The sequence below is a fragment of the Capra hircus genome, chromosome 29 (assembly GCF_001704415.2).
Source record: "Capra hircus breed San Clemente chromosome 29, ASM170441v1, whole genome shotgun sequence".
In the NCBI taxonomy this organism is placed as follows: Eukaryota; Metazoa; Chordata; class Mammalia; order Artiodactyla; family Bovidae; genus Capra; species Capra hircus.
The window spans coordinates 24467834-24492842 of record NC_030836.1 but is presented as its reverse complement, the minus strand read 5'-3'; the positions used below and the strand labels follow the sequence as shown (position 1 = coordinate 24492842).

Here is a 25009-nt window from a genome sequence, read left to right as displayed (position 1 = left end):
TTTAAATAGCACTTTAATATCCACGGTCAAGTGGGTCCTGCTACTATGTTGCTGGAAGTTCTCCCAGGGAAGTGTTACTTACCAGTGCCCATTCTATGCCTTGTGCTAAGACTGATCTGAAAGATACATGGATCACGGTCTTGACTTAAGGGGCTTTATGTTATAGGCAGTGAAGGGGAACAGATTCGTTCATCCATCCCGTTTCCATCCGCCTGTCCATCCGAACATTCACCAGTCTACCCCTTTTTCTCTCCCATCCATCCACCCATTGACCCTGCAGTAAATCAGTAAGTTCTTGTTTATTGAGCTCCTGTAGGGAGTCAGGCATTGTGCTAGAGTTTCAAAGGTGTGGAAAACTTGTTCTCGACCCTGGAGAAGACCCTGTTGGACATGTGAACGGTTATAGTAGCCATGAAGACATGTGCAGGGTGCTTTTGGAGCCAGAGAAGAGGGAACAAAGAATTTCCTGATAGTGAGACAGTGAGTTGGGAATGGCTTTACAGGGATTGACACTTGACTAAGCTTGTAAGACACCAAATAAGCATTTGCCAGGTGGTGGGGAAGAGATGGCTCCGCTGGAGAGAGGATGGTGTGGGCAGAGGCACAAGGGCTGGGAGCTGGTACACAAGCATATTTAATTGTAGGTGCATTAGGAGTTCAGAGGAAGGAGAGAAGCCTGGCAGTCAGAGCTGGTTTCTAGAAAAGAGAATCCTGCTAAACGGAGGGATGTGGAAGGACACACCAGACCAGAAAACCCATGAGTGGGGACTGAAGGTTACCATGGCACAGAGCCCATGTGTGAGTGGCGTAGCAGAGGGATCTATGGGTCGGGGACATGGGGACAAGGCAGGAAAGGAAGCTAACATTTAAATGTTCTACCTGTGTGTCAGGCACTATGCTAAGCCCTTTGCAAACATTTTCATTTAGTCCGCACAATAGTCCTCATAGTACATAATTATCCCATATTACAGATGTGGAAACTGAGGCTCAGAAAGCGGTTTGCTCAAGTCACAAAGCATTGGCATACTGCCCAAATATGTGGGGTCCCTTAGATCTAACGTTTCACTTTATGCACTCAGCAGTCCTGTGAAGAGGACACTGAAACTCAGGTTAAGCAACCTGCCAGAAGTTACCTAGGACTCCAAGGTAACTGGGCCCAGTGGAGCCAAAATCCTGGGGAGCCTGTGCTTAGGGAGTTAAACGGAGGCATTCTGGCAGGACAGAGGGCGACAAGAAACAATGGTTGGCATCCCCTTACCCGCAGCCTGCAGGTGAGGGGAACTGTGCAGGCTTGGAGGACCGGAAGGAGGCTGATGTTTAGAAGGTCGTTTCATGACCAGACTGGAAGGAGGTCTGTATTGTTACCCAGGTTGTCACCAGCCCCTCAGATATGGCCACCCTGCCAGCCAGCTCTCAAAACCTCTTGTTGAGTTTGGGAACGTTTCCTCTCCAAGAGTGTGCTTACCAGCTCCCCCTACTGGCAGCCCTGTCTCCTCCTCCCCTCGTGCCGGGCCTGCCTGGAGGGGCCTGGTTCCCATCACAGCCATACTTTGGAGAGAAAGTGTCTCTAATCAGTCAGTAGCTAATGAACACAGGAAGGGAGAGAAAATACTCCAGAAATTTCAAGTGGGCTCTGACATTTGGCTTTCTTGGAGATGCCAGACATCCTGGTCAAAAGTTACTCAGATCTTCTAAAGTTGGAGTGGTTGAGAGGGAGTACAGCGGGGGGTTTATTTTGAAGCCTTTGGTGATAGGTCTTCATCCTTGCCTTGTTTGACTTTCCAGGGAGGCCCTCGGGAGATCTGGGTGCACATTTGAGGTGAGAGCTGGTAGCCGTAGGACCAGGCAGCCTGGGTCAAATGGAGCATCGCCTTTTATTAGCTGTGTGACCCTGTGTACGTCTTAGCCTTTTATAGCCTCTGTTTTCCAGCCTGTAAAATGGGGATGATTCATTTAGTCCACAGGTATTTAGTGAGTCCCTGCTGTGTGCCAGGCACCACATTGGATGTTTTGGAAAAATTCAGTGAGCAAAATAAAGAATTTCTGTTCTCCTGCTGCTGTCACTCTGGTGTGGGAAGACGTTGTATTTGACAGGTATACAACGCCTGGCACTCAGCAGGTTCTCAACAGCAGCCCAGCTCCCCTTGTGCACAGGTGGTGGCGGTCAGCTAGGACATGAACGAGAAAGGACTGTGTGTCCTGTTGAGAGTGGTGCAGAGCAGCGCTCAGCCCAGGATCACAGGGCGCAACCACGCCAGGGGCATCCCAGGCATCAAAGGTGACTCAGCCTAAGGTGTGGGGTGAGCAGGCACCTGCGCGCTCCTCCCCAAGATCTCGCCAGTGCCTCCCAACACGGTCGCCAGCCTGGTGTATTTTTCTAGAGGCACAGTTTCAAAACCTCCGGAGTTGCTGTGCACGCCCACCTGTGACTGGTTGGTGTTCCCGCAAGACAATGCCACCATTGTGTGGCTGTGGGCCCTTCCCCCGCAGCCCTGGCTCACTGCAGGCTGGAGGAACTGGGCGAGCTTACTCCTGAACGTTTCCCGTCTGGATACAGCCCAGCGGTGGTAACCCCTGTTGTACTGGCCTTCTTATTTTTGTGATAGTGACCCTGCTATGATGTTGGCTTTGTGCTTTGGTGACGTGGGAAAGTGTCAGCACCACCCGCCCCCCCTCCTTGGGTCCATTAGGCGTGAGTGACAAGCGGCCAGCTCTGTTCCCAGGGGCAGGAGCCAGGGACACTGAGGTAGCTGTTGTGCAACGAGCCTTGCTCTCTCTGCCTGCTTTTTCCATGCAGCCATGACAGTCACCCGTCTGTGGCCAGCGGTTCCTGCGTGGGCCTCTGAGGGAAGCCAGAATCTCTGCTTTCAAAGGCTGCCTTCTTGTGTGTGAAATCGGGAGAGTCATTTGCCCTCTCAGCCTCTGTTTTCTCATCTGTAAAATGGGGGGAAATGATACCTGCCTCACAATGAGTAGGGAACGAAAGGAATCCATTGCTGGGCAAGTGCTCACAGTCCATGGCATCGTCCTCATGGTAGTACTAACCAGCACCAACATGCTGTGTGCCCTTGCTATGCACTGGGCATTATTAGATGTCCTCTTTGCAGTCTCATAAGAACCTGAATAGGGAATTGATCCATTTTACAGATGAGGAAATGAAGGCCCAGATACAGTGTAAGGAACTTGCCCGTGATAACTCTTGCAGCACGTGGTTGAGGCATGTCTGAAAATAAGCAGTCTGACTCTAAAAGGCACTCTCCACTGTAGAATTTGGCTGATGGTAGTTAGCGTCTTACATAAGAGTGAGATCTAGCATGGGCAGCTGCTCCGGCAGGGTTTGCTCAGTGCACTGTGGCATGCGTGTGGCTCTGAGCACATTATGTTGACTTGATATCATTCAGGGGCAAGGTAGAAAGAAAGGTGTTGTTGAGGTGGGGGAGGGGAGGGGTGGAAATTCAAGTTAGTGATAAGCCCTGCCCCTCCTCTACTTACCTGCTGTGTGTGCGTTGACATGTGTGTGTATCCCTTTGGAACAAGAGTCTACTTGTGGGCTGGTGTCAGGGTGTATCTGGTTATGCAGACAAGTAGGTTAGAGATCTCTTTAAGAAAATTGAAGATATCAAGGGAACATCTCAGGCAAGGATGGGCAGGATAAAAGACAGAAACAGTAAGGACCTAAGAGAAGCAAAAAGATGAAGACGCGGTAGCAAGAATACACAGAAGAACTATACAAGGAAGGTCATCAAGAGCCAGATAACCACTATGGTATGATCACTCACCTAGAGCCAGACAGACATCCTGGAGTGTGAAGTCAAGTGAGCCTTAGGGAGCATGCATCACGACGAACAAAGCTAGTGGAGGTGACAGAATTCCAGAGGAGCTATTTAAAATCCTTTTAAAAATGATACTGTTAAAGTGTTGCACTCAGTATGTCAGCAAATTTGGAAAACTCAGCAGGGGCCAGAGATTACTGCCAGTTAGAAGGGGAGAAAACCAGCAATGGGCACCTTCCTCAGCCTGCTGCTGTCTCTGGGTCCAGACAGGGATATGTACTCCTTGGTATAAACAAGTTCCTGTGAATCAGGTTCCAAAATGTATATTGAGTGTGGGGACTGGCAGTACCATTCGGCATATGCTCGGGTTGGAGATACAGACCCTGGTCACATCTTGGTACTCCAGGAGCCCAGCTTGCTAGCAATCTCACTGTCTAGAAAGCAGCTAAGAGCCAAAAGGCCTTCCCTTATGACCTTCAGAGCATCAGAGGGGTACCACGAAAGCCTGCACACTTAGATGTATTCTCCTCAGTGGAAAAGTCCCATCAGGGCCCTGGCTTGAATGGTACTTTTGCTCTATACCCAATTATTAAAAGACTCTGGGGTCTTAAAGACAGTCCAGCCTTAAGGGCATCCTTGAATGCATCAAAATGCTATTCATATGATATCCATGGGTCATCAAGAAAACATGGAATTGGGTTAATTTTAAAAGCACGAATCATGATAATCTTGGGAAAGAGTCCCAGTGACTTAGTTAAAAATGGTGGCTTTCAAAAGAGGAAGCTCTCAGCAATTCAGAATGACATATTCCCCCTGAAACTTACATTAATTTGAATATGAATGCGTGCGTGCGTGCATGCTAAGTTGCTTCAGTCGTGTCCAACTCTTTGCGACCCCATGACCATAGCCCATCAGGCCCCTCTCTCCATGGGATTCCCCAGTCAAGAATATTGGAGTGGGTAGCCATTCCCTTCTCCATGAATAACCACTACTTATCCAGTGTTGTGCTCCAGACACTGTGTTAACCACTGACATACATGCTCTCATTGTGTCTGTAAGGCAAACCTGCATATCACCACCATGTAAGTGAGGGCCCCCCTGACTCACCATGGGCCGCCTGGCTGGATGGCAAAGATGTGGATGGAAGGGACATTGCTCTCCAGGGTGAGTATGTAGTAAGAATCAAAGACACCAAGCAGAACTAGATTCTTCCTTTTAGAAAACAGGGAGCAGCCCCAGTGTTTGGGCTCAGCCCCTGCTGTACCCTGTGGCCTTGAGCAAACGATTGGCTGCTCTGGGCTCCCTGTCTTTTTCCAGTGTTTAGGGCTGGGGCATCATTCGCCCATTTGAATGTTTATTTCAAGGGAGTGATTTTGATCAAGGCAGGGTCTACCTTAAGAGAGGAAATCTTAGACTCTGATGGGGAGAGCGGAAACATGGGAAAAAGCCACCAGCTAATAACTTCAGGCCCCTCACTTCACCCCAGGTGGTTGAAATGATCTGTGGACCTGTGACCACACCTGTGGGGTAGGTACCAGGCTTCTTGCTAGATGCCAGGGATGCAGAAGTGAATGTGTTAACTAGCTTTGTCCTTAATAACAAATGGTGTATTTTGATTTTCTTAAAATTGTGACTAATTGAATAATCGTTCTTTGTGTATTCAGGTGCTGGGTGGCCACTGTACTATTGTTGCAATGTCATTTTTGTACTTCGGGACAATCAGAACTAAGTCATTTTAACCACACACTGCACAGTCATGGAAGCGAAATGATGTTGACGATATCCCTGAAGTCTACAGTGAGACCTTGAATGGAGGCCAGACAATAGGTTCTCTTTACAACTGATTGGCTGGAAACCACCTCAGATGCTATTAATAAATGACTAGTGTATCTTGAGTCTCCACTCTGGCATTTCCTGCTAAGAGATTCATTTGCACCCTTTCCTCCTGTAAGCACTGTGCTAATTCTATCTGCTGCCTTTTGGATCCATCAGGCAGCCCAACATGTTGGTCTGGACTTAAGGGTTGTTAGGGTAACGATTTTAGGTGCAGTTATTTTATAGATTTTAGGGAGGTTTCTTCCTTCCAGTGCTACCATCCCCCTTCACTGGAGAGCTAATTGCAGTATAAACTTGGCACCTTCCCCATTGGTTTAACAGTGCAATTTTTATCAGTTTTCTTGTTACAGCTAATAATCGGGTTCTTTACTTCACTTGATCTGTCAAGACTTTCCCTCTTTGATTTCAGCCTGTTTGATATGAAATGAGGTGGAGTTGTAAGCAAACAAATGACGCGCTCCTTGAAATCCTGTCAAGGCTCATAAAGTGAATCAAAACGAATTCGCTCTCAGCTGTCATTGTCTTCCTTCCCCTTTTTCCTTTTTGAGCTTTGACAGAACTCCTTTCCCTCGCCAAGTGCTTCTGGAGCACTGATGAGGTCTCCCGCCAGAGCTGGTGGGGAGAGTGGTGAACTCAGTGAGACGAGTCAGAGTGGGAAAGACTCCTGCGGATACTAGTGGGAAAAGATCCTAGAGCCTGTTCCTCTAGAATTTTTACTCTGGAATGATGTGATACTTTGGAGTTGGGTGTGGCGATGATGGTTTTACTCTTTCCCAAAACTGTGTGGTTCTTTGCCTTGCCCATTTCTACTGAAAGTTCACCCATCAGGGAACGGTGGGCTCCAGGGAGCCCAGCTGGGGCAGCAGCAGTTCTAAGTCTCTAGAACCCTGGGGAAGGAGAGGTTCTGGAGAGGTTGATTCTGGATGCCTGAGGCTCAGAGAGGGTGCCCTGCCTGATGTAGCCCTTGCTTAAGATCTTTCAAACACACTCTGTTCCATTTTTTGTTGAGTTTCTGAACCTGATGAAGCCCTTAATGACGAAGGATGTGGTGAGCTTATTTTCCAAAGGTACTTCTAGGAAGAATGGTAGTTATTGCATGGGCTACTGAAACAGTAATAGAGGGGGAGGGCCCTGACCTGTGTCAGTGCTTAGCATGACCCATAAAAACTATTTCTTAAAATAAATCTAGGTATGTTCCTGTGACTCATTTCTTCAGAAAGTTGAGAGCTAGGGAGAGGAAACTCCAGATAAATTAATGATTCTTGTTTGGGTCCTGATTAGTGAGCTTGCATTATGGAGTGATTTATTTTCTCTATTCCTTCCTCTCTCCAATCAGTAAAGAGACTTGAGATCCTGGTTTGAGTATTTGCTGAGAGCTCACATTAAGTCACCAATGTAATCAGTTTCTCAAGGATTTGCCCTTTTGCTCTCTATTCAGCCCAACTCCACAACCACTTACCAAACCCCTCCTGTGCCCCCTTCTTGAGAAGCACGTCTGGGCCCAATGATGGGCAGGACACCATCTTTGCCCCCAGTCTGTGAGTAGGGGTGAGGTGATGGTGCCAGCATACAGGTTCCCTGCTTTGTATGCAGCTCGGGATGCAATTGGGAAATCAATAGTGAACTTCATGGAGGACCAGCATAGGAATGGAGTTCTGCTGTGTGGTCCCAGTGGAGGCCCTCAGGTGGGTGGGGTGGCAGGAGTTCAGAGATGGGGGAAGTGCGAGGTCCAGTTTTCCTGGGGTAATAATAATCGTAATTATTCCTGAGCATTTGCTCAGTGTAGGCACATTACATCATTCAGTCCCTATGACACAGACTGGCTACTTTTTTCTGTAAAGAACTGGACAGTAAATATTTGAGGATTTGTGGGCCAAAAGTCTGTATCACAGTTATTCAGCTGTGCCATTGTGGTATGAAAGCAGCTACAGATGGCAAATGGATGTGGCTGGGTTCCCATAGAGTTTTGTTCACAGAAGCAGGTGGCCCATTGGGTTTGGCCTGTGTACAGTTGGCCAGTCCCTGCCTTATTGTGTATTTGGTATGATCCCCATTTTATGGAGGATAAAACTGAGGTATGGAGAGGTGAATAGGCATTCACTTGCCAAGGCCAGCTTGACTTGGTCAGTGCCCAAGCCCATGTTCTTAACTTTCACACACACCACCTTCCCTGCAAGATTGGACACTGGCTGGGGAAGAGTGGGTGGATGCGAAGACTGCCTTGAGCCACAGTGTGAACAGTCTGCCTTTAGTTCAGTGGGGAGACTTTCGGAGCAGGTGACAGGATTAGAGGTACGCTGTTGGAACATACAGTTTGCAGTGGTGTGTAGGTGGATTCAAGTGGGGAGAAGAGCTCTTGTTTTAAACAGCTTTGAGTAGAGAAGGTCACTTCTCTGGCAGAGCCATTGCTGACCTCTGTAGAATTAAGTTCTCCCTGGCATACCAGATACCTGTGTGGCCTCACCAGGACTCTGTACCGTGTGTGTAGGTGCCCCTGGACTTGCTGAAAGAAGCTTGCTTAGCCTTGGTTTCCTGCTCATCTGCGCACACACATGGAGGGCTGGCTTTAGAGAGGGTATGTCTATTTAAAAATACCCTTAATCACCTAAGAAGGGAATAAGCAGAGGTACCTGGGTTGCTTCCCACTCAGCGGTGTCCTTGCCTGTGGCCTGTTCTCGCCTCAGCTGGCGGTTGTGGGGCAGATGGCTTTAAGCTTTGGGATGTTCTCTTGGTCTCTGGCAGCTCACTCCAGAATTCTCGCCTGGAGAATCCCAGGGACAGAGGAGCCTGGTGGGCTGCTGTCTGTGGGGTCGCACAGCGTCGGACACAGCTGAAGCGACTTCGCCCCAGCAGCTTGGTGCCTCAGACCCTCAGCTGTTAGGATCCCTCCAGGGCCTGAGACATCCCTGGGGATATATCTCCTACTTAGGGATGGATGCCTCACTCTCCATACCAGCCTGGCCAGTTTCTGGCCTGCTTGTCTTTTACCATCTACCCTGGTTTGTGATTGCAGAGAGAGTGCTCCAGACTCTTGAAATCGTACCTTGTGACAAAAGGGAAGGGGGGTGAGCCCTTGAGTCACTTGTGTCCTGGAGGTCCAGGGCAGAGGCTGTGGCTGGTTTTGCTCTGGCCCGTTTTATAATGCTGGGAGTCACCTTTCTCGTTGTTCCTTTTATTTACTGGGCACTTAGCATGTCTCAGATTCCGTGTTCTTTATGTATATGGACTTGTTTCACCCTCATAATCACCTGATGATGTGTAGGTGTTATTATTTCCCTCGTGAGCACACCCAGGCCAAAGGTCACAGATGTACCAGGCCTCCTGGCAGCTAATGTTTAAAGCTGTCTGCTCATGCCTCCTCATGACCACCTACTACCTCTGCTTCCCGAGCCCCATGTGGGTTAGGCCAGGGGCTTCCAGGTGGCACTTCACTGAATTCTTCACAACTACCTTCTGAAGTAGGCCTGGCTGTGCCCATTTTACAGCTGGATAAACTGAGGCCCAGGAAAGTCAAGTGACTTGGTTAAAAAAAGTCACGTGACAGCAAGGGATTGATTTGGAGCTTTTATCTATGTAAACAATTCTTTCAGCGTGAACATAACTGAATAGAGGAATAAGTCTCGTCACTAGGAGGGTGTCATGGAGGGGGTGAGTGATTTGAATAATTTATACTTATATTCAGAGAAGCAGTGTTGAGGGCATCTAAAGGATTCTAGAGCCAGTCAGCCTGGGTTCAAATCCTGGGCTCTGCCACTTCTGGTGACCTTGGGTAAGCTCCTTTACCTCCCTGCACTTCAAGTTTCTCTTCTGAAGCATAGACGCAGTACTAGCATCTACCTCACAGAATGAGGAGGCAATGAATTAATGTGTGTTAAGTATTCGTACTAGTGTGGGGCATGTATTAGGCTCCGTGTTAGTTGTTACTCAGCTCCTACTCTGTATAAGCCACGATTTAAAAAAAATATGTTGTTCCCAGTGAAGAAATCCTCACAAGTCTTACTTCCTGTCCTAGTCCCAGAGCCTGTAAAGGTGAACCCACTGGGGCTGGCTGGGGGAGAAGAGGAAAGCTTGTTCCAGAGGGAACTGTCTGAGGGATCATGAGAATTACTCAACAAGGCAAAGAGGGGAATAAATGACTGGTTGAAAGGCAGGTTTTCTTTTTTTCCCCCTAGATCTGAAGAAAGAACAAAGCACACATAATGGAATCTAATGTGGAAGATATCAAAACTGAAAAATCTTTGTACAGATTGCCTGTTCAACTTAGCATATTTGAATCATTTCAGCCTTTCTAAATAACATTTTTTTAAACCTTCAAAAAATAAAAAATAAAAAAAATATGTTGTATCAGTCCTCATAAGAACTGACGTACACAGTATCGATCCCATATTGCAGACAGGAAAACCTCGGCTCAGAGAGTTAAGGTGCTCAGCTAAGGTCAGACACCCATTCCTCCACACCTACCTACTGGGAAGTTCTAACGTGCCTCGTGCTATTGTGGGTCCTTGGGCTACAGCATTGAACGAAACAACCCCAAACCACCTCCCCCCCCCGCCCCCGCCCCGGGGAGCCTCTAGAGTTGGGGCTTGAACCCTGGTCTTTCTCTTTCCTTTTGAATGTTTTTCCCCTTCCCTCTCTCCCTCTTAACAGCTTCATCCAGGGATCACTGACCTTTCAGACTGGCCATTGTAGTGACCAAGATGGCACTCCGCTTCCTTAGGTTTCTCAGTGCTTGTGAAATTGAAAAATGATCTTGCTGTACTAAATTTTTGATCTGACAACATGGGAGTCTTGAGGGAAGAAAGTAACGGACAGGAGTTTTCTGTTCCCAGCACTTGATGAAGTAGACAGGGCACATCTGCCTTGCCCACCCTTGAGATGAGCCCTCCTTCACTGTCGCAGCTGGAGTAGTCAGAGGTGCCCCTCCCTGGAAGGGCCCTGCTTTGTAAGTCCAGGCACTGGCCCTTGAGCCCACATTTTGGGAGTTTTGAAGGGCAGCACCGCATTGTGTGAGATTCCCCTGATGAGCACAGTGTTGGGAAGAGCAGGACGGAGGGAGGGCTGGGGCAGGGGTAGGGCTTCCGCTGCTCTGTGAGTCCCTCGAGATCTCAGAGCAGGCCGGCTGCTGGAGGTGCAACGATGGGTTTCATCGCTTGGTGGAAACCTCACATGGGTTAGTACATGAACTGCAGCCGCTGACATGGCCCAGCTGAGAGGGGACACTTCTCTTAATGAGCAGCCATATGGTCATATCCCTCCTGGGGGAAAAGAAGAAAAGGTTCTGATAAACACCTTGATGTTCCCCAACAAATTCACAAGTCCTCATAGGAAACTTAGCGCGCAAAACTGATGAGGAGGTTTTCAGTTTTATTTTCAGTTTGTGTCACTGTGGGAGAAAGTTTTCAGGTGAGAGTCTTCCTGGTTCGTCGGCCTGTTGGAAGAAAATACTCTTTGTGCCGGTGGTTCTGTGACTGGGAGGGGCGGGTCTGTGTGTCCCCCAGAAGGGTCTGCTTTTCTGATCCCGCGGCGGCCCAGCCTCTGCCTTCCGGGTGCTGTGCTCACCAATGCTGTGTTTAAATGTGTTGGAATTTGCTGGGGGATGTGTTGTTGTTGCCGTTCACAGAATCCCAACAGTGAAAATGATGCTGGGCTTTTAAATGAAGCTGATTAAATTTGAGATGATTGTGAGGCCATTAATAACTCCACTCACACAAGAGTAATTGAAGGGCTCTGTGTTTTGGTACTTGGCTCCCTTACAAGGGACCCAGGCTCCTGAGAACTCCTTTCCCTGAAATGGCCCATGAAAAGATTGCCTGTTGGGTGGTAACCTCCCCATACGTTTTCTCAATAAAGAGAAAAAGATGGGAAGGGGCCGGGTCGGGCGGCGGGGTGGGGGAGACCGCGCCTGCATTTAGAGCCTCAGCCTCTCAGAGCCGTCTGGTGCAGACTGCTTAGTTCCGTGTCCCCTGTCCCATTCAGACCCCTGCGCATTTTGAGGCTTTCTTTAGCTTTCTCCTGAGCCTTTGACGGCAGATCTCTCAATAGGTGAAAGCGCGGCTCTGGCCGGCTGAATGCCCCACGGGCACAATGCGCTGCATGTTAATGGCGAGGGCTGGCCCCAGACAGCTCGCCGGCGGGACAGTGGCTCCTACGCAGGCCCCCGCAGCTGCTCGGATCTGACAGGGTTCCTAAAGTTGCCCTGTGCTTTCTTGCAGATCTACACGGATTGGGCCAATCACTATCTAGCCAAATCAGGCCACAGGCGTCTCATTAAGGATCTCCAGCAAGACGTGACGGACGGTGTCCTCCTAGCCCAGATTATCCAGGTCGTAGGTAAGAGCAGATCTGACCTCAAGGGGATGGGGTTGAGGGGGGTTGGGTGGATGAGTTACCGTGGAGACCAGTCCAACAGGGGTTGAGTCTGGCAAGTGGGGATGGAACCCTGACATCATCTAAAAAAGCAGTGTTTGTGTCCCATGTGTTGACAGTTTATTTGACTCTGTTTTGTGTGGGAGGAGGCTGGGTACCAGCTCGTTTTGCCTGATAAGATCACCTACAGGGCAGTCTCATCTTGATTCCTCCAGAAAGAGACTGGTCGTGGCTGGGGGGAAGTGCTTGTGGTTTATAGAGGGGCTGTCTGTCCCCCTTCTTCCCTCCTATCATCTTTCTGGCTCTCTTATTGCCCCCTCGATGATGTGCTTTTTTTGTGGATTATTCTGGAAATATTTCCGAAAAAAGAAAAGGCAACATGAGGCTGGTTCTTCCTTGTGAACTTTTATTGGGTCTGAGAAATCAAAGGCTCAGTCTCTGCAGAGGTCTGGTTCTGGTTTTAATACTGGGGGAAGGGAATTGGAGCAGCGGGATTTTTAATGCCTTGGCGGTGTGCTGGAGGAGAAGAGTTATTCTGGGCAGGCACGTGGGTGGAGGCTGTGCACAGCTTTGCCTTGGGTCTTCAGGGAAGCACCCCAGTGGTCCTGCCTGAGAACTTGGAGCAGACCGTGGAGGCGGGAGGTCAATTAGATGGCATTAGGCTGATTGTTGTCGCTGGCAGCCTCGGCAGCCAACTCATGCCAAGGGAGAAGAAAGAAAAAAAAAGAAGCCCCAGCCCCTCGGGCGTGTTGTTATGGAAAAGTTGCTTATCCTTCAAGTATGCGAGGCAGCCGTGTATAGTTGTAGCTCTGCTCACGTCTGTGGAGATCGTACCTAAAAATACCGGCAAGTAGGCCTAAGGTGAGACTTTCAGAGTGCCATTTAGAGAGAAAGATGCTTCCTTACTGTCCTGAGATTGACTGAAGACCAACTTCCATTGGTCCTTCTTTTTCTCTCCTTCCCTGTATTAGTTTGCTGTTGCTATATAACAGATTGTCACAAACTTAATGACGTAAAAGAACGTCTGTTCACTACCTCACAATTTCTGTGCATCAGGGGTGCACACACGGCTTAGCTTTGTGACTCTGCAAGGCCAGAATCAAGGTGCTGGCCAGGGTGAAGTTTTCATCTGGAGTTGGCTAGGTAGGAGGGTCAAGCTTGCTCAGATTGTTGAGGCCACCCCATCTCCTAGAAGACCCTCTCAGTTCTTGGAGACATGGACTCTGCTACCTGTTTTCCCATCTTTAAAGTGGACACACAGAATTCCCTTGTGGTCCAGTGGTTCGGACTCTGTGACTCCACTGCAGGGAGCAGGGGTGCAATCCCTGGTTGGGGAACTAAGATCCCGCATACTACATGGTGCGGCCAAAGGGAATAAAAGGATTTTAAAAAAGCAATTAAAACAAATGGAATAAAATAGGCACAGCCATGCCTGTTTTTGGACTTCGCTGATAGCTCAGTTGGTAAAGAATCTGGAGACCCCGGTTCAATTCCTGGGTTGGGAAGATCCACTGGAGAAGGGATAGGCTACCCACTCCAGTATTCTTGGGCTTCCCTGGTGGCTCAGCTGGTAAAGAATCTGCCTGCCTTGTGGGAGACCTCGGTTTGATCCCTGGGTTGGGAAGATCCCCTGAAGAAGGGAAAGACTACCCACTCCCGTATTCTGGCCTGGAGAATTCCATGGACTGTATAGTCCATGAGGTTGCACAGAGTCGGACATGACTGGGTGACTTTCACTTTCATGCCTGCTTCGTCTGATCTTGTGACAATCTTGTGAAGTGTAAAGTAGGCATCAGATGTGAAACGTCTTGGATGCTGTGAAGTGTTTCTGGATAGGACTTGGTAGCCACTGCCTCGAAAGATGTGTGTAGAAAGATGAAGAGGCCTTGGAATCGATGTCAGAGTGTGTCATGATAGATCAGTTATGTCTGTCGGGGCCCAGAGTTGGTGAATGTGTATGGCAAACTTACCAAGCATAGCACTATAGAAATGTAAGCTAGCACAGTTTTCATCATTGCTCAGGAGGATGCTTCCCTGAATCTATTCTGATGAGATGAACTCCCAAGACAGTGATCTGTCTGAGCCTGAGCTACTAGACTGTGATTTCAAAGGCTCAAGTTAGTACCTCTGATTCCCAGAATTGGAGTTCTAGAGACTCCACCTTGTGCTGAACAGAAGTCCAGTGATTACAGTTGCTCTTTGGCTGGAGACCTCCTACTCATTCTTGAAAAATCAGTTTCCCTCTGATCCCCTACCTAGCTCTCTCCCAGGCAGAGCTGGAGGGAACCCCCTCTTCTCTCATCCCACTGACTGCTGTATTAGGCCTAGCTCTCCGTAGGTGTGGCTCTGAGTCATCTTCCTTTCTGGGTTCATAGCATTGAGCGTGGTGTCTGGTGTGCAGTGATGTTCACAAGAAGTTGAGTTGATTAGTTTAGGGATGAGAGTGTCGCTCACTGCAGCCATGGTTTCCCTCAGCTTGCATTGGGTTGTTTCCCACAGGCGGACCGAATGTTTCCCCTTCTCAGGGTATAGTATTCTCCTGAGTATTCCTCTCACCTGTTTGTCACCCTCCTCCTTTCCAGGATGGGCTGCACTCTAAGGTTTGGAAAGGACCCTTTAAAAGCCTCAACCTGATGTGTGAATTGCTTCTAGGAAAAGTAGTCAGCAGACTCTATTAAATGCTCCCTAGGATGGGCAACTAACTACCTCCACAGCTAGTTCTAATGATGGAGAGTTAGAGTCTTTTAAAAGCTCTTCTTTCATTAAGTCAAAATCTGCCCCCTGGATGGTAGTATCTCCCTGCAAGTACTAGTTCTACACTCCAGGGCTACAAAGAGCAATCTGATCTGAGACGACTAGAGCATCAATATAACTGAGGGCCACTGTGGATTATACCCATGGAATAAAGTAGGAGTACACAGATCTGTGTGCTGCTAAATAAAGAAATGGATGATATATCAGTGGAAGAGAAGGGAGGACTCAACAGGAGAAGGCTGGCTGATGAGTGGGGAAGGAGTTGCAGCTGTGAGGGTGAACAGTCGTTAATGCAAGAATCACCAGTGGGAGCTGAAATCAAGGGGAGAGCTTTGATGGAGAGCAGCCGTGTGCGTGGTCTCAAATGGGCTCTTCACTGCTGGTGTATTAGTTGCAAAGGGAAATAGAGTTACCACATGGGAGAATCAGGTGTCATGACCAGGTGACCAGACTACATCCCTGATGAGAAGCAGCTGGGTGTCATGTGCTTCCTGATAGGATACCGCAGAAAGATTGCAACATCGCTTCACATTGTATTGCACTCAGGGGCTAGAAAGCCTGAAACCCATCACGAGGACTCTCAGATAAACCCAAATTGTGGAACATTCTATGGAAACAGACAAAAAACAAAAAATGCCTGAATTGTTCCAAAGTGTCAGTGGACATAGCTGAGAAATCGTTTAAGAAGAAAGGACACTAAAGAGATCTGACAGCTAAACCTACTGCATAACGCTGGACTGGATCCCATTCAGGGGGATAAAACGCACTAAAGGACATTTTTGCGTCAATTGACTAAACTGGAATATTGGAATTAGAGCAATGTTAAATTTCCTGAAACTTAGAATCGTACCATGAAAAAGCATCCTCGTCCTTTGGAAGTACGCACCAAGAATAAGGGACATGGCCCTTGGAGGCCACACTAGGGCTTCCCAGGTGTGTGTGCCATCCGCTTCAGTTGTGTGTGACTCTCTGTGACCCCATGGACTGCAGCCCGCCGGCTCCTCTGTCCATGGAGTTCTCCAGGCAAGAAAACTGGAGTGGGTAGCCATCCCCTTCTCCAGGGGATCTTTCCAACTTCTGCCTTGCAGCCAGGTTCCTTACTGTCTGGGCCACCAGGCTTCCCAGGCGGCTCAGTGATAACGAGTCTGCCTGCCAGTGTGGGAGACACAAGGTTCACGGGCTTTGTCCCTGGGAAGATCTCCTGGAGTAGGAAATGGCAATCCACTCCAGTTTTCTTGCCTGGAAAATTCCACGGACAGAGGAGCTTGGTGAGCTTCAGTCCACAGGGTTGCAAAGGAGTCAGACACAACTGAGCCTCCACTAACATGATTCAGGAAAAATAATGTCTACCTGTAGAGAGAAGGAGGGTGTGAGAGAGGAAGGGAGAAAATGAGAATGGAGGATATTGTATGGAAATTCTCTGTACTGTTCCTGTAACTTTTCTGAAGGTTTGAAGTTATTTTAAAATAATTGAAAAGAACTCATCTAAATGAAGGTCCATCAAAACTTGGAGGCAGAGAGATTGTCCTTTTAAGTCACAACCTCTTCCTAGATCTAGGAGGAAGGAAGATTGTGCATAATGATAAAGGGCTCATGTGCTGTGAGGCCTGACCCATGATTAGGGAAAGGAGACGCTGGGTTAGCAAGGAGGGAATCAAGGAACATTTCATCAAGGAATTTATCTATAAGTCAAGACCTCAAACTGGGAGTTAGCTGGGTGAAGTGGTCAGGGAGGGCTTTCCTGGTAGAGGGAATAGTGTGCAGAGATGCTGGAGGGTAGAGACCCAGAGACTCAACAAGGCAAATAAGGCAAGGTACAGGGCTAACCCAGGAACAAAGCCAGTGGTTGAAGACTTGACTTTCAGGTGGGGAAATCTAACCATCTCCTCAGCTAGTTCTAATGATGGAGAGTTGGAATCCTTTGAAAGCTAAGATGTTTTATGTGAAGGAAAGCCTTCAATGCTCTTCACAGATGCTATTCCTAAGTCAGTCTTCATCGAGCCCAGATAGGTCCTAGGCCCTAGCCTTCTATTTATCCATCCCCCCTCTTCCCAGATAGTGGGATACCTTGGGGCTCACACTCTTGCATCATCGCCTTCTGCCCGTTGAGCAGAAAATGAACCTTGTGCTGCCGCCTCTTGCTGCCCTTGCTCTGGTGACTGAGGGTTGAGTGTCTGTGTTCAGCCTCTTATTAGTATGATTATCTTCTTGAGTCCTGAGCTGCCCAAGGCCGGCAGTTGCCTGCCAGCCCATCAACGGTGCCGTGTCCGTGAGTTATTAGAAAGGTTTATGAGGCCAGGATAAACAGCATGAATCAAGAGGGAGAGACAGGCCTCCCTCCCTCTGCTTACATTGCTGTCACTCAGGGAGGATGCCAGAAGGGGTTGGAGTGAGCGAAGGAGAGAAGGGGGGCGGGAGGAAGAGAGGACAGAGAGAGAGGGGGAGGGAAACAGGATAAACAAAAGAGGCTTGGAGAGAAGGAGGAAGCCAAGACAGAGGGGAAGAGATTCCCATCAGAGGTGACGAGGGCTGATAGCAGCTCATTCTCGACCACCATTTGGGCTGCCTCTGAGCACAACCAGGAAGTTCACACAACCCGTGGGACTCTACTTTCTGTTGATGACCTGCTACCATGGCGTGACCTTGGGTAAGTCATATGCCTTTCACTGAGGGCAGGCAGTTTCTCTTTCTGGACATTGGCAGGATGGCCAACTGCCCTGAACATACATAGGTGCCAAGCATAGATGCTTGGGCTCTTGAAATGCTCCGAACTCTTCCCAGGAGGTCTTTTGAGGAGTGACGAGCTTGATTTCATATTTCTTAAAGTGCACTGATGCTTTCCAATGACTAGATTGTCACCTTGTGTGCAGACAGGTCTGCACATTAGAGCTTGCTGGAATAAATACCACTGGCACTTCAGCATGCCAGTTTTAATGACTTTAATGAGGACTTTGGGGGACATGGCTTTGCTTCTTTGGTTTTCTACTTTGGGGCTGTAGCCAAAGAACCCCTACCCTGAGTTAGTAAATTCAGCTCTGAAGACCAAGCACTTCTTCTTACCAGCACAATGAGAGCTTCTATTATTGCTTTAAGTATTTATGACCAGCACAGAAATTCTTGGTGGGCTTCCCTGGTGGCTCAACTGGTAAAGAATCTACCTGCAATGCAGGAGAGCTGGGTTCGATCCCTGGGTTGGGAAGATCCCATGGGGAAGGGAAAGGCTACCTACTCCAGTATTCTGGCCTGGAGAATTACATGGACTGTATAGTCCATGGGGTCACAAAGATTCAGACTCGACTGAGTGACTTTCACACTTTCACTTTCACAGAAATTCTTGAGAATTTAAGTTAAAGGAAAAGTATTTATATTACATGAAATTGGTAACTAGGAGGTCCAGGCTTTTGCATTTTTATTAAGCATTTATTTTGAGTTTGGTTTGAGTCATTTGACCTCTTCCCATGTCTTCTTTGCTGCTGCTGCGTCATTTCAGTCGTGTCCAACTCTGTGCAACCCCATAGATAGCAGCCCACCAGGCTCTGCCATCCCTGGGATTCTCCAGGAAGGAACGCTGGAGTGGGTTGCCATTTCCTTCTCCAATGTATGAACATGAAAAGTGAGAGTGCAGTCGATTAGTTGTGTCCAACTCTTCGCGACCCCATGGACTACAGCCCCCTATGCTCCTCCGCCCTTGGGATTTTCCAGGCAAGAGTACTGGAGTGGGTCTTCTTTAGGGGGTTATAAATAGGCTCCACCCCATTGGTTTATTTTGAATATTATAAAAGGGCAGCTTTAGCCTGATAGGAGCCCAAGGACTCCATGAACACCTGACTGTGGTTTAAGTGACAGACTGAAAAGGAACTGCAGGAATAATTAGGCTCACTCCCTTGGTATCATTTATCCAGAAGGTATACAGTGAAGTGAGTGAAGTCGCTCAGTCGTGTCCGACTCTGTGCGACCCCATGGACTGTAGCCCACCAGGCTCCTCTGTCCATGGGATTCTCCAGGCAAGAACACTGGAGTGGGTTGCCATTTCCTTCTCCAGGGGATCTTCCCAACCCAGGGATCAAACCCAGGTCTCCTGCATTGCAGGCAGACACTTTAACCTCTGGGCCACCAGGGAAGCCCAAAATATTACTTTGAGCCCCTTTTTTGTCAGGGGGTGGCAAGAATACTGGAGTGGGTTGCCATTCCCTTCTCCAGGAGACCTTCCCGACTCAGGGATTAAACCCGGGTCTCCCGTATTGTAGGCAGACGCTTTACCGTCTAAGCCACCAGGGAAGTCAAAGGTATATAAATGATCTTTAAAATGACTTCTCAGGATCACAGTTATCCATCCTTCACTTTAATGAGCATCAGTGAGCCGGGTATTGATCGGAACCCGATGACTTATGACTTTGGCCATCACGAGTATCTAACTGGAAGATACCTGGAGTCGCCTTGATTCTCAAAAGCCATATGTTTATTCTTCCAGTGGTGTATATCAAAATCCAAGGTCTGAGTGCTAGCCTGCCATAATTTCAAATGTATGAAGGAGTGCCAGGTGTCAAGGATCTTTCTTTTTTTTCCACCTTCAGGACATACATTTATATATACACAAGTGAAAGGGCAGCTGCCTCAGAATAGGCAGTAAAACTTTGATTCATTGAAATATTCAGAATAGTCCTCAGTTCCCCTCCACAAATACATGTTGAGTGGCTGCTATGAGTCAGGCACTGCATTAGGCTCTGGGCTTATAATAGAAAAGAAAGCAGAAGGAAAGTCCTTGGTTTGTGGAACTTACATGCTAGTGATGCCTTCTGGCTAATCGTTTTTTCTGGTGAACTGAATAACAAGTATCTGTGAGTCATCCCATTCATTGGGCATCTTTTATGTGCTTTTCAAAGGCTTTATGGCACCTCTTTGGGGAGGAGGGAAAACCAGGTGGAAGAAGCTTCCTAAAATGCCTGTCCCAGTGTTCTTAAGAGCTGAGAAAACTCAAGTGGCTCCCGGAAGACCGAAGTCTTCCCAGATGGGTCATAGGCCTAAATATCTATTACTCTGGGCAAATTCTAAAGAAGGGGTAGATGAGGCTGAATGTATACTAACCAGCCTGTCTCTGGTAACTAGATTTTTAAATAATGTCCTGCCACTAGCTTGCTTTCTTATTTTTTACTTCTGTCTCAAGGTAGAAAGGAGAAGGCAATGGCACCCCACTCCAGTACTCTTGCCTGGAAAATCCTATGGATGGAGGAGCATGGTAGGCTGCAGTCCATGGGGTCGCTAAGAGTCAGACATGACTGAGCGACTTCACTTTCACCTTTCACTTTCATGCACTGGAGAAGGAAATGGCAAACCACTCCTCCAGTGCTCTTGCCTGGAGAATCCCAGGGACGGGGGAGCCTGGTGGGCTGCCGTCTATGGGGTCGCACAGAGTCGGACACGACTGAAGTGACTTAGCAAGATAGAAATGCTGAAGGGAAAAATAAACCCAATGGAGGTAACAGTGAACTATATTTAAGTACAGGTGTTCTGAAACCTTAGTGTCGTGGTAAATTGTTTCTGTTATCCTTTTCAGATGCATTTTTTTAATGTCTTCTCATGGATGTTTTAGATATTACAGTCATTAAAATCGAATGTGATATATATAAATTTTGCAAGCACTTACTGAGCTGTAAGGATACAAGTGTGGCAAACAAAATCTACCTGTCTGCATAGCTGGGGGAGGCTAGACAAGGAGTTACACATTGGGTGGCTAAAAGCAGCATAGAGGCAGTTTCCAGGCTGCTGGGAGAGTAGAGAGACCTAGTAGGCCTTATCTTTCTGGGGTGGTGACATGTAAAGGGATGTGGGATTGGGAAGGAATCTTAAAAAGTCTTCAGAGAAGGCAAATCTGTAGTTGTTTACTCTGAAGTCCTAGCTAAGTTTCTGGGTTAAAACTCAGATGGAGAGATCAAAAAGGAAAATTTTATATTATGTACTTTTACATAGATGTTAAAGAGTATGTATAATTGGATTAATGATTGCTACCATACAAAGAGGGCTTCCCAGGTGGCTCAGAGGTAAAGAATCCAACTCTCAATGCAGGAGACCTGGGTTCGATCCCTGGGTCAGGAAGATACCCTAGAGAAGGAAATGGCAGCCCACTCCAATATTCTTGCCTGAGACAAATCCCATGGACAGAGAGGAACCTGGTGGGCTACAGTCCATGAGGTCGCAAAGAGTCAGACACAACTGAGCAACAGAACAACAACAACCATACGCAGAACTCTCACTGTGTGCTGGGAACCGCGCTAAGCATCTTACTGGCGTCATATAATCTTTTCACAGCTCCTCTTGTAAAGTACGTAGTATTAGCTCAATTTTGCAGATGAGCCAACTCAATTTTATAGGTGAGGCAGTGCAACAGAGAGGTGGTATTACATGGCTAAGATCACACAGCTCAGAAGCTGTAAAGTTGGGCTGCAAACTGGGGTATCTTTGCCTCCAAACCACTATACATACTGCCTTTCTTGTAGCACTGCAGTTGCAAACCCAGATTTCCTAGGCTATATCTTACAAGGGTTCCTTTAGACTGAGGATGAAACGCATTCACCACGGGCAGCTGGGCCTTTCTTCCTCGTGGTTCTTTTTTTTTTTTTCATCTTATGAGGTTCAGTCTCTTTCTATCACTTCTCTAAGTAGGTCGGCGCTCTTTTGACTTCAATAGAGTATGTTCCAGATTTAATCTGGACATACTAAATGGCATGGATGTGTCATTTTTAAAGTCTCACTCTCTTGTTTTTCCATCGGGAATGGGATCCCAATGGGAATAAGATCCACTTTGGGAATAGGATCAGGACAGCCTAAAGCAACCTTAATATTTCTGGCTAAAAATGGAGTGAGATGCTACCATCTGTGGCTTTTGTCCCCAGGAGCTGCACTGTGGCTACATGGGTCTCACTCTGAAGCACCCCGTCTTTTGTGGGGAAGTTGCAGTTGCCTTTTCAGAGCCTAGAGCACAGTCACAGCTCAGTCCATTTCCCAGTGTGCAAACATTTCCACCCTGCCCCATCACTCCAAGACTGTCGCCAGTGCAGTTGTCTCTGCCTTAGATGACGGCGACCTTGCCCCAGCTGTCCCTGGAGGACAGCAGCTCGATGAGTTAAGTCCTGAAGCTTGCTAGAAGCGTCTCAGTATTTCACATGCCTGTGCTGGTTGGACAAACCCCAGGATGGGCCTTAGGATTGGCTTGACCTCAAGGGTCCTGAACATCACTGCTTGCAGTGTCTGTGATGATTATTTGTTTTTCTGACTCGTGTTTCTTTTTTCAGCAAATGAGAAGATCGAAGACATCAATGGCTGTCCGAAGAACAGATCGCAAATGGTAAGTGATACACGGGCAGTGAGTGTCTATGTTAGGTTAGTAAGCCCCGCCTCTAAACGATAGTGACTGTCTTGAAAACATTTACACCACGAGCTTTACTCTGGGGGATTATATTAATAAACTAACAGCCATTTCCAAATAGCCATGGTTTGCCTCTCTGACATTTGTTGGCATTTACTGAAAAATAACTGAATTTTACATAGGTCGTGAGACAGGGAAAATGAAATACGGTCTTGTTCTTAGAAACAAGTTATACAGAGCTGGTGCAAACATATCCTTGTTTAGAACTTGGGCTGCTAGGACTCTGCTTTTTCCTCAAGGACCTACAACCATTTCTGTTTGTGTGTGGTGCTGGGGCACAGACAGAGTGATGGTATCATACGACCCAGAAACTGGGGCATGTGTTCTGGTTGCCTTTAAAGGTTAGAATGATGTGAAATCAGAACTGTGACAGGCAATGTGAAATGTTTGATCACATCCAGACCAAGCACAACGTGACCGTGACAAGTGACATTCCCTCTGGTGTGATATGCTTAAGCTCTGATATTATAGCTTTAAAAAATCTCTCAAAATCTATTTTATTCTTGCTTCATGTTCTACACATAAATCTTTGACTTAAAATTCATGATCACTGTTGAGTTCAGAAACCACTGAATGGCGATATTCCAAGTACTCAGTTTTCCCCTTTGCAGTGCTTTTCAAATGTATTTCCACAAAAAAATGTATTCACAGAAGTCTTTTAAGATGACACTGTGATACTTGTTTAAAATATGAAGGTGGCAACTGAAGGACAGCGTTTTTTTTTCTGGATATTAATTTGCTTCGAGAAATCTTAAAAAAAAACACCATAATTTGTTTTTCTAACCTCACCCTGCTCCCATTTGAGTGGGCACGATTGTATAGTTTCATTCCAGACTACACTGAAGTGATTGGCATTCCTTGGGTTTGCTGTTTAATTTTCTGAATTGTTATCCCGATGAGTGGACTGATAGCCTTTTCAGTCAACTTTTGTTCTCTGGCGGGGGTGGGAGGAACGGCTGTCATTTTTCATGTTAAATTCTAAAACAAGTTTCTCTTTTTCTGTTGTTCCACTGGAGACTGTGTTTCTTCTTGTTTGGCCCAGAGAGCAACCAGTCCTCACGTAGGAAAGTCCCCGTGCAGACATCTCCTGGCTGTTTTGACTTGTGGGAAAGCTTGGCTGCTATTTTTGCTAGAGCTACTGCAGCTGTCTGGTGTATTAATAATTGAGAAAATTTGGAAGATAGAAGACTTAATTTTAGTGCAGGCATTTTACATATGCAGTCCCAGCATCACATGAAGGAGATGTAGTATTTCCCTCTGGGGTGGAAATGCATGCCTTCGTTCCAGTCCATGGTACTGCAGATGGAGGCCTGGCAGGCGAACCTAGGAGCCTTTTCTTGTGTTTGGTACATCTGTATCTTCTGTACCTTCTATCTGAGATGTTTGTTAAAGTCTGCTTTCAAGCTTAAGAGGTAATACCCATCACCTCGGATTCTTCTGTGCCAACTTAGTAAATATGTATCAGTGCCACATAGCACCAACAGTTTTGTGGTTTCTCTATAACTCTTTCAGCTATGGAAGTCTTGGGTTTTTGTTTTGTTTTCTTCATGAACTGTGTGTGTGTGTGTTTTTTTTTAAGAACACTGGAATATGAAATTCTAAAATTGTCTATGATAATTAGTTCCAGCTTAGATAGAGGTGGGGCAGCAGACCAGGTCTGGTGGTGGAAGTGGCAGAGGATAGTTCAGCAGATAGAATGTGAGTCCAGGGAAATGTCAGAACCTCTGCCACAGTCCTTCCGTCCTGTGGGAAGTGAGGAAGACGAGGATAAGGGCTACAGGGGCCCTGTTCTTTCACCTACATCACAGACAGTGACAGATCCCGCAGGCAGCGCTCGCCTCGGGCACACGGCCAGTGCAGCCTACACACAAGCACGGGCGTCGTTCCGGCCGGTAGGACGCTCTGTGTCCGCCCGTGTGGGCACGTGCACCCTGCTCATGGGAAGCGCCACTGGGGAGTATAGCATAGTGGGCGGGCCGCCATCTCTAGATTCCTGGAAGGTCAAGCTCCCAGTTAGGCTTCCCAGTTAGGGCAGTCGGTGATAAAGGTCTGTTGTTTGCTAAATGTTGCCTATTTGGAGGAGACCAGAGGCAATGGGTATGGAGAGCTTCATGTTGACAAAAGGAAGATGACACAGTGAGGGGTTTGGGGAGCGTACCTGCTGGGAAGGTAGCTGTGACTCCCTAGAGCTAATGTTCTCCCACCCTAAGAGAACGGAGCATCTTCAGGGGCCTTAAATAACGGAGACAGAATCAGGTTTGCTTCAGCGCAGGGGAAATGGGTGCTATTTCAGTTTTCAAGGGGCAAATCATTTCATTAACTAATCACTGGGCCAGCACGAGAGCTTTGATTTTGCAGGTGGGGCACCCCCTCCTCTTCTCCTATTCCCTTCCTCCTGACCCACCAGGCTACCCGGAGCTCCACTCTCGAACTCCTGCCCTCCAGGCTCAGCTTCAGGTTCTGCTCTCTCCCCAGAAAATGTGGAAGTGAAAACGCAGAGCTGTGGCCTATGGACTAGAGAATGCCCGGGGGCCTTGGTGCATAAACATTGTGGGCGTGGCACTGCGTGCTTTTAGCCTGTCAATCAGCAGAGGCTCACAAAGTGCCCACCAATGCCAGGCACTGGTTTAGGCCTTGTGAATACCCAGGTGCAGGAGATGGGATCCCTGTCCTCAGGGAGCTCAGTGATGAGTGGGCAGGAGACCGGAGAACAATTTGAACACTAGAATAGTGCTGTTCCCATAGACATCTATGCATGGGACATGGCGGGGCCGTTCCACTCCAGGACAAGGGGAGCTTTAGAAGTAACTGCCCAGGGGTGAGTCTTGAAAGGTGAGAGGGTTCACCATGGGGGATA

The 25009-nt window shown here is 47.7% G+C and overlaps 1 protein-coding gene across 6 annotated transcripts in view; it reads left to right on the top strand.

The window, feature by feature from the left end:
- The window catches only part of NAV2 (neuron navigator 2), a 427183-nt gene that overhangs the window by 124578 nt on the left and 277596 nt on the right, over nucleotides 1-25009 (top strand). For all 6 annotated transcript variants that reach the window (XM_018043153.1, XM_018043157.1, XM_018043158.1 and 3 more), the window contains exons 2-3: nucleotides 11822-11939; nucleotides 22019-22071. In XM_018043153.1, the coding sequence (XP_017898642.1) occupies nucleotides 11822-11939; nucleotides 22019-22071 (171 nt within the window). The remainder of the gene's footprint in view (nucleotides 1-11821; nucleotides 11940-22018; nucleotides 22072-25009) is intronic.